This window comes from Nicotiana tomentosiformis, chromosome 7 (assembly GCF_000390325.3).
Source record: "Nicotiana tomentosiformis chromosome 7, ASM39032v3, whole genome shotgun sequence".
Taxonomy (NCBI): Eukaryota; Viridiplantae; Streptophyta; class Magnoliopsida; order Solanales; family Solanaceae; genus Nicotiana; species Nicotiana tomentosiformis.
The window spans coordinates 61,444,454-61,454,663 of record NC_090818.1 but is presented as its reverse complement, the minus strand read 5'-3'; the positions used below and the strand labels follow the sequence as shown (position 1 = coordinate 61,454,663).

Sequence of the window (10,210 nt, the reverse complement as noted above, 5' to 3'; positions counted from 1 at the left end):
AACAAAGAACGAAGGTATTTGGTGTTTTAAGAAAGAGTTTGCACTAAAACTCACAAATTTACAGGCAGAAAACTCAGAAGAGACGAAAAGGAACTTAGAAAAATTGAAAGATTGAAGACGTAAAGTATGAATGATGGAAGGAAAGGCTATTTATAGATTGAAGTAATGACGGTTCAATATCAGAGGTGGTCGACCACCATCTGACACATTAAATGCCTTGGTAAAACCGAACCGATGGGATAGCTATCACATACGTCATGGTCGAGATCGATGTAAACGTCAGTATATATCTGATCGAGCTGTTGAGAAATTATATCGTTTCTCGCCACATCCTTTTCCGAGAAACAAGGGGACTATCTGTGTACGGTTAGAACCGATTGAGTCAGTCGTACGGACTGATCGAGACGACAATACTTTGATCGAAAGGTATCTACGTAAGGTCAAGTCGAGGTCCGAAGAAAGGGACTTCAGGATTCGAGCTCCAAGTCCGATCAAGGATCAGTTCGGTATCATTATCGGGTCCATGACCAAATCAAACCACGAGGCAAAAGGTTGTTGGAGATGCACAGACCGACCAACACCTACCCCGAATATCAAGACTCCGAGTCAGGATCGAGCTCGAGTCAATGCCAATGGCTTGACCCGATATCGAGTTCGAGTCAGCATCGAAGCTCACAGACAAGGCCGTTACAACCGCACTAAGGGAGAGAGTCCTGGCGGGAAGTAGGGAAAAGACAATACATCATGGGCTCTCCATTACGTATTTTTTATTGTTGTATATAAAGTAGGATCACTCTACTATAAAGGGGGGAATGGATTGTAAGCAGAGGGACATTGGAACAAAAGATTTTTTCTCATATTGAAAGATATCCCCTTGTGTTTATTTTACTTTATCTTATTCGTTCTTCTTCTCACTATTCTCATTCTCATAGTCAAGAATACACGTATTTTTATTTCTCTATACGATTTGTATCAAATTATATCACATATCCTTAGAACCATACACAAATTTAACTCTATCAAATTTTTCGGGTAAACAATGATATTGTCAAATACTTTGTCACCTTATGACGCTGCATTAGTTCAAGCAGAATGAATTTTGATGCAGCTACACAGTTGTCCAGTTTGCTCAGATAAAACATACGAAAAACAGAGGCATGTATCAGTAGAAACCCGTTCACTTACTAGTCAATTGCCTGGTAAACCTCTTTTACTTGATTATCAACTACTCGTCATTTTTCTTATTTTTGGGTACAAAACTAGACTTGGTCGTGAATCTGGGGCCATGACCCATGCTACAGTCCAGTTAATTTTAAAAACAGAAAAGGGTCTGATATATCTTTTACTTTTATTTATTGTTTAATTTTATCCTCCGTTATAATTTTTGGGTAATTATACCCTTGCCGTTGGTCAAAGTTCTAAAATTGCCCCGCATTTGACGGAACTTATATGTGGCACACTTTGAATGAAAGACCCAACCATCACTTATAAAAATAAAAATAAAAACCATACCCGACCACCCTCCTTGACAACCCCCCTCTTTTCTCCACTGCAAAAATCTGCAATGGTGGAAGGAGGAGGACTAGAAAATTGAATAAAAAATGGAAAAGGGTCATATATATATATATATATATCTCATTTGGGTCGGGTATGGTTTTTTTGAGTGGTAGGTTGGGTCTTTTATTCAAAGTGTACCACGTGTCAATTTTGTTAAATAAGGGATAAATTTTAAACTTTGCCCAATGGTAAGGGTATAATAAATAGCCAAAAACTATAATGGAGGATAGGATTAAACAATAAAGGAAAGTAGATGGATATATAAAAAATGTCGCTAACTCAACTCGCAATGAAAAAATGAAGAATCAGACAAATACTCTTTTTGCTTCACATAATTGGTGCACTAATGGTTGACAAGGATGGTTTCTAAATACTCAGGACTATTTCGATGCATTCACTGTACATTTATTGTCTAACTTTAACCTATAAACAAAAACAGTATCAATGATCACAAATTATAAAAAGAACAGAAGTTTTCCTAAACGCTTTTTCCAACTTAGCTTGATATAAAAGCCTTCTTCAAAATTCATATCCCTTGGGGTCCCATACCAATATATAACTAGACTTATAATTGGAAGCTCTCCCATCAAAAAACTTCCACCTACTTTTCAACTCAAGTAATCCCATTTTCTGATTTTGTAAAAAAACTTTTTTCTAATTGGCTCCATTTTCCAAGTTGAACGGCTACTGTACGAACTAGTTGAAGGGCTATCCATTCATTTGGTTCCATTTTTTAAGAAGAATTTTCTCACCTTTTTAAGATACTAAATGCTGATTTTCTATTCTCCTTGAACAAGAATGAAAAAATGCAGGAAATTCTCTGTTCCAACCATATAATAGCAGCCTGGCCAGCTTCTAAAATCAGCTATTTTGAGAAGTGTTTTTCTCAAAAATACATTTCAAAAAAGTATTTTTGGTGAGAAAAATCAGTTTGTGTTTAGCTAATTAATTTGAAAAATACTTTTAAGCAGTAATTAGTGTTTGGCCAAACTTTTGAAAACTGCTTTTAAGTATATTTTTCTCAAAAGTGCTTCTCAGAAAAGTGTTTTTGAGAGAAAGCTATTTTTTTCTGCTTCTCTAAAACTACTTCTGGTTCTCCTCAAAAGCACTTTTTTCATCTAAAAGTTTGGCCAAACACCTCAATTTTTGGCCAAAAGCACTTTCGACCAAAAAAAAAAAACACTTTTAGCCCAAAAAAAAAGCTTGGCCAAACAGGCTATAAGACACTTGGAATTTCTTGAATTAATAACTATTCCTTGCATAACTTATTTTAAACCAAATGATCCTTATACATGTCCAGTGATCCAGAACAGCGATCTTTTCCCTCAAACAAATTATCAGGCACCCATCTTCTGAAATTGGATATGCATTTAAGTATCAATTAGATCTCAATTCCCGAATTGAAGTCACAAGCATCAAGGCTGAATTGAGTGTCCATTGTAACAACGCATAAACAACATATGCCAAAAGGCAACATTGACATAGGAAAAGAACGTAAAACCTCAACGGTACGTTTCTTTCTTGTGAAAACATGTCATAGCAAAAAGATACAAGGAAGAGAACAATAAAGATAAAAATGATTACCAATGATCAAAGTTTATAAACAGGAAAGCAGAAGATGACATTGGAGGTAAGAGTTGCTTAAGATAGCACAAGAACCAAATCCATTAATCAAACGGCAAGCATAGACCAAGTTTAATAAACAAAAGCAGAGGGGATCGAGAGGAGACGCCTCTTCAGGCATTCCCCTTTACATTTTAATTCCCGAAGTGACAACGCAGCAGTACAATTTCACACATAGTTGACAGACCTTATGTTATTGTCCTTAATGCTAGAAATAGGTGCCTTCGGGTGGCTGAACTAGTTTACGATTGTGGGGAGAGGCCATCTCCTTTTTCAGTTGAGTTAGTATATCTTCCATAGTGTATTCTCTCTGCCAATTTGCTAGTAAAGCAAACTTTTTTGGTTCCACCTGTATAAATTATACAATGTAGCAGATCATCAACTAGTTTATCAATTTACTAATTTAAAAAGACAGGTATGCCACTATAAACATGAACAGAGCATAATATATTAGGTCAGTATACAAAGCATCAAGTAACAAATATTATCGCAGAATTTGCAAGCGCACCTCTAGACATGTCACATTTTGTCTGCATTAAAAGAAACAATTTTTTTACTCCAGAGAATAAAGCATTTGATTAGTACCTCCTGTAGGATACAAATCCTTTTAGGGCGGTGCTCCACTTTTGATTTACAAGTACCATTCTACATTGCAATGCCATTAAAAATATATTTTGCAAGTGTTGAATTCAACCACGGTGAACAAAAGTTCGAAATACTTTAATCATCTTTCTAGCATAGGAGCAACAATTCTGACGATGCAAATTGTCACATAATATTTTGCTTGACAACGCAAGCTAAGATTCCAGCATAATAATGGGTTGCTTACCACTCCTGTTTCATGGTTGACACATGTCATGTTAATTCGGGAGTGGAATCGGACACTTGGCGGCTTCTCTGGATAATCCTTGTCGCAGAATAGCTTCAACTGATAAATGCGACCTTCGTGTACAGACTGGAAAAGAAGTTAGTTTTAAACTGTGAAAGACATAGGAGCTACGGAAATGCATATAGAGGGACCAGTGAACAAACAAAATTATAGACCCAAAAAAGTTCATCATAAATGTCTTTTTTACATTCTCCTTGAATAGAAACTAAGGGGAATATATAAAATTTTAAATAAAAAAGTTGCAGTTCATGTCTCATACATTCTCCTTGAAACATAACTAAGTGGCATTCTTGATCTAGGGACAGATTAACCAATGATCCAATAACAACAACAACAACAACCCAGTATAATCCCACTAGTGGGATCTGGGGAGGGTAGTGTGTACGCAAACCTTACCCCTACCCTGGGGTAGAGAGGCTGTTTCTGATAGACCTTTGGCTCCCTCCCTCCAAGAACTCCCCACCTTGCTCTTGAGGTGACTCGAACTCACAACCTCTTGGTTGGAAGTGGAGGGTGCTCACCACTAGAGCAACCCAATAAGTAGAAACAAGTTATAGGATTAGCATTTCATGTCTTTTATATCCAAAGGAAGAGATGGTAGGAAGTGAAAAGGAGAAAAGAAAGCTTACATTGTGAGGACCAATGATGGTGCCAGTCCAAGAACGCATATAAATGTCATCTCCATCATCCATCCCATAGCTCACTGTCCCATCTCCAATACCTTTTTCCCCGCGTTCAAGTTCCTCCAATAATCTAAAATTGCGAGGCACTGCAAGGAAATTGAAATTTTGGTTGGTGAAATCTTCACAAAGAAAAACAGTTCAGAATTGCGAAAACGCTTCACACTTCAAACTAGATGTACACAGTCTAAATGGCAGAACAATAACAAAGACAGTGTTTGTGGTTTAGAGTTTCCTCCGGTTCCTATCATATGATGCCAAATAATGAATCTAAATTCCAGTAAACTTCGAGATCTGTAAGAAGGGACATAGCTCGTCAACTCATGTTATCAGTTCCAATGACTTAAAGAGGTTCACATGCAAGTATAGTGCATTCTAATTCGACATACCCATTACTTCTCCACCACAATCTTACAATTTCTGCAAAAGAAAATCATTTTGAATATAGTAGAGCTCTGGTAAAATGGCAGGATAAAGGTTCTTCATTTGATAGGTTAACAGTATCTTTACTTACCCGCGAAAAGACAGAAAATAGTCAAAGGACAGAGAGATCCAAAAGGCATTACATTTACCCCCAAAAAGAACTCCAAAATGCATTATGTCTCTTTCTTTTTCTTTTTTCCTTTTTTTGGAGGGGGTAACATGTATCGGTATATTAATAAATCTTCCGCACAAAGCTTGTGCTGGAAGCCAAAAATGAAGTTAATGTATTATGTCTCTTTGTTGAGGCACTAACTAGAGGTAAAGCCAAGGGAGGGGGGGGAGTACATATGCTGCTCACAATTAACTCCAACATGAATATGCTATTCGGTATGGGAAGTAAAATGCACTGAAACTTTATTGATAGGCTCTCATCAACATTCTCCTCTCATCTATGAAAATCATGATATTTTATCCAAAGGATTTACAGGTTGTACTTTTCCCGTTAGTACATAAGGATCGGGCAACCATGCGCGGGTTCAGTTCCCGTCGTTTGCCCATAATTCATAAATACTAGAGCCAGAACACAGGGCTGACCTCTCTGCCACCAACACAAGTGAATAAGAAAAGATCATGTCTAAGGTGATGGTATCACCATCTAAACCTTCGACTAGCGACTTATTGCAATCTGCCCAGAATGCCCATTCAGACTAAGATCTTATTCACACAACGAAGAAAGACCGAGTGGAAAGGGAAGGGTACCACCGAAGAAAGTTGATCATAGATTACCAATAAATTTGTTGAAAGGCTCAAAAGTCGAATCTGAATTTTTTTTTTTTTGGGGGGGGGGGGGGGGGGGGGGTTTGAAATAATGCACCCCTATGGCCATGTTCTATTCGGAGTGGTTAGTAGCCTAATCTAGTCTCAACTTATTCTCTAACATCAACTTAAACTTGCTCAAGTTGTCCAAATGAATCTGCAAATTAATTGTTAGGCATTTTACTGCTACGCTTAAAAGGGTCCAGTCAAACACTTCAGATAATAAAAATAAGGTAAGAACCCATTCCCATATGAAATGATATCTAAAAAAAATTTGCTAGCACATCAAACAGTCAGTGGCTTTTTTTAGCTCCCATTTGCTAGGAATATATTGATCTTAATATAGATTTATTTGCCAGTAAAGTGTGGCAAACTTCTAGCTTTTTAGAATCTAAGTTATTGAATATTTCTTTGGGATGGATCTAAATGGAGCGACACGGATAGTGAGGATTCATTTTTTTAATAACCGTGGTGTATGGGCCAGCTTATGCGCGCGTCAACTAATTCCACGAGATTGCAACTAGCTTGGGATTGATGCCTAGTAGTTGTTTTCATAACATACAGTGAGCCCCCATCAAGAAGCAGCAAAATTTCAAAGTGTTTTGTGCAATTATTGAGGGTCCATATTTTTTTTATGAGGACAATTATTGAAGGTCCATATATGAAGCACAAATCACAATCAGGTTATATTGTGCATAGGTCTAACACACAGTTCCATGATAAAAAGAAAAAGGCAGAAAGGAACTGATTGTGCCATATCTCCCAAAGAGCAATCAATCAGCACTTTGGAAAGTTGCAGCATGTTGACCAGAAATTCCAACAACTACAACCAAGATATGTCAACAAATAGGAGATTAGGATACAAGGCAGCAAGAAATGCAAACCAAGAACAATTGCTGAACACAAACCCTGGTAATGATACAAAGTAATCAATCCCATCATGCACGCCAAATTAAGTTGCTCGAACTCTTCACTTTCGGTTCTTCACCCGTGTCGGCACGACACCGACGCTAGTGTGGGTGTGGGATCAGTATCGGATCTAGTTAATCGATTTTGGGTACTTTGACCAAAAGCCACCGAGAAATTCGACACAAGATACAATTTGATTTCCGTGATCAAAACAAAAGCTAGGGTATATTTGCATGTGTATGCTGCCGTTGGGGAAGGCCTTGAATGGATCATGTAGTTTTTGAGAGAAGCAGAGAGCTTCAGAGAGGGACATGGGAAGACGAGCATTCGGCGAGGGAAATCGGGGAAGTACAGGAGTAATAGAGTTCTTAAATGAGATTTTAAATTGGAGTTGATATGTTAAAAAAATATTGTACCCTTTATTCTCCACTATAAGCAAATCAATGTAGTGAAAGCTTGACACATTTGCTAATTCTTCAAGAGTTTTATTTCTGTAAGAATAAGAGTTCCAATCAAAAGTTACAACAATCAATATTTATTTGTAAATAAAAGATAAATGTACAAAGTTATTTCTCATAGTATTGAGAAGTTTCATAACTTAGGCATATTTATATAACTCTATTTTTAGATATTTGGATTATTTTTAGCTGAATCATCGCACCCGTACCTGGATTCGTACCCCCGAATCTTAAAGTTTAGATCATGAAGGATCTGAACCTCTAGATCCGCACGACCGCACCCATATCAGATACATACATACGTACACGTCTTCTCTATACACCATAGCCTTTACTTCATTATTCATGTTAATATTTAATCAACTAATTCATGTTATTGGGAACTTGTATAGTTCACATTTTTTGGCTCTACCGTGAATTATACACACACACACACACACAATATATATATATATATATATATATATATATATATATATGAAGCTCCAAAAGGAAGAAAAAAAAACCATCTTGATGATAAAATTAATGTTTTTTATGATGATATAAAATTAATGTAAAATTTACAAACTGCAGCAAATTTTAAATAACAGTAAAACCCAAAAAGACCAACAATCAGGTCTACTCCCTAGCTAATCCAAATCAATTGATCAGGCAGTTCTTCAACATATAAATGAGAAAAAACCCAGATAATAACTGAACGAACAGTCCTAATAAAACAAAAACTGAGACATTAAATATCCACAAGCCAAAGAACACATCAAATATAACACACGCATAGAAAAAGATTTGAAGGGAAAATCAAGAAGGGCATAAACAAGAAAATATAAAAAGAAAGGGAAGGATGGGGGTTTCACAAAATCGGCGGCTCACCCACAACACTGGATCCTGCTGAGCCAAGCGCCATGGCAGTGATTAATGATTATTTTGAGTTTGTACAAATATCGATTTGATCGACAAGAGAACTTTATAGACTGATAGAATCTGAGGGAGAATCTAATGGAGAGGCGCAGGAAAGGCCAAAAGGAAGAGAAGGGTACAGGGGGTTAAAAGAAAAGGAAAGGGGGATAAATAGGTGATATATGACTGGTAGTGGGTAGGAAAATGAAACCCAAAAGATCTCCCAATATTTTTTTATTTTTTTAAAAAGTTAACATCATCATGTTAATTGTTAAGTTGTAGTACGTAATAAATATAATATAATAATTGTAAAATTAAGTAAATAACACTTTACCATTATCTTATACCGTCAATATACGTAATTATGAAAAGATAACTAGTTAAGGAGGAATCAAGATTTCCAAAAAGATAAAAGAATATAAAAGGCGAAAATATACACGGCCTTTTTAAGTTATCCTCGACTCGACGATCACACAAGCCCCTAAACTGACTCTTTTATCATTTTGACACTTATAATCCCTAAAAAATAAACTCATGTACACCCAAGTCCAACAAATCATATTATTGAGTTACACTCATTTGTCAGATTAACCAATTAGAAAATGACAGTTATAAATTGTAATAAAAATTTGACAAATGTAATTAACAAAAAAAATATTTAAAGCAAAAAAAAAAAAAAAAACTATGAACCAAACGTGAGACCACCGCCCCCTCCCATTCATCTTCTTCCTTCTACCCCATCTCCCCAACCCCAACCCCACCCCATATTCTTGTTCATTCCCTTTCTCACTTCCCCCTTTCATCCCAATTTTTTCTTCTTCTACAAATAACCAAATAAAGACCCCAATTACCCCTCGTCCCAAAAATCATCTCTTTTCAAAATGTAACTCTAAAATCCACCAAGGATCTCGTCGGAAAAGGTCCTTTGGGGAAACCTCTTTTATCTCTCTTCATCTCCTTGTGCTACATTTGAGAGCTCATCCACGTCAATATTGACGAAGCTCGGCAGCTCTGGCAACCTCTATCTCTCTATCTTTTCGTCTTCTGTCTCTTATTTCATTGATTCAGAACTTGGGTTTTAAAGTATTATTCTTTCTGGAGTATTCTAACTTTTTGGGTAAATTTTTCTTGAATTGGTGTCCAGTTGATTACTTGACTCAAGCAACCAGGTTTCAATTGTTTCTAAAATGGATGGATGAAGTAATTCTGTTGATATTTCATGAGTTTTGAGTTTAACAATTTGCTTTAATCTGCTGGAAAATTTTATTTTGCTAACGTGGGTTTGACAGCCACGGTGGTTGCCAAGGCGGCGATAATGGCTAACTGGTTATGTGATGGTTGGGAGAAGATGTCTGAATTTTGGGGGTCACTACAAATTAATTCTAAAAAACAAAAACAAAAAAATTACTTGATGGGCAGGCAACGTGCGGTTTAGACTGTGTCACCAGCCAGGTGGGCTGATCATGCCGGGTATTTACTTGATAGCCACTTGAAATCTTAAAATGATAAAAGGGATGGTTAACTTGTACGAACGTTTAGGACAACTTAACGGGCCGTATTTCGCCAATATAAAAAGTATAAAATATGGGGATAACTTCGTTGAAAATTTTGAAAAAAGAAAATACAAAGCTTACAAAGAAAAGGAAGAAAAAATCATGCGGGGTCACGGACCGGCCATAAAATCATGTATAACAAGTAAACGCATTAGTTGTAGGAATTTTTATATATCTATACACTATTGAAAACTTTATTACCTTCTCTACTCAAGTTTAAATTTAATTACATCGTATATATAAATTTATCAATTATATATACTTTAGGAATTAAATGAGTATTCTTTTATATTAGGAATCAATTATTTCTCATCCTTATTCTCTATCCCTCATGCGCTCTATCTCTCCGTCTCTCTCTCTCTCTCATGCGCTCTCTCTCTCTCTACGCCTCTCTTTATCTCTCAA

At 36.4% G+C, this 10,210-nt stretch overlaps 1 protein-coding gene across 2 annotated transcripts; it reads right to left on the bottom strand.

Annotated features, from left to right (window-relative positions):
- Positions 1-3,137: 3,137 nt before the first annotated feature.
- On the bottom strand, positions 3,138-8,453 carry LOC104115417 (ubiquitin-conjugating enzyme E2 variant 1C). 2 transcript variants are annotated; one of them, XM_009626044.4, is made up of 4 exons: positions 8,226-8,453; positions 4,699-4,838; positions 4,010-4,135; positions 3,138-3,529 (listed from the first exon to the last, which is right to left on the bottom strand). In XM_009626044.4, the coding sequence occupies exons 1-4, from the start codon at positions 8,257-8,259 to the stop codon at positions 3,389-3,391; spliced, it is 441 nt and encodes a 146-aa protein (XP_009624339.1). In that variant the 5' UTR covers positions 8,260-8,453; the 3' UTR covers positions 3,138-3,388. The 2 variants fall into 2 exon arrangements, with proteins under 2 accessions (XP_009624339.1, XP_018632918.1); XM_018777402.3 differs by lacking the exon at positions 8,226-8,453 and adding an exon at positions 5,139-5,158.
- Between the last annotated feature and the right edge of the window lie 1,757 nt (positions 8,454-10,210).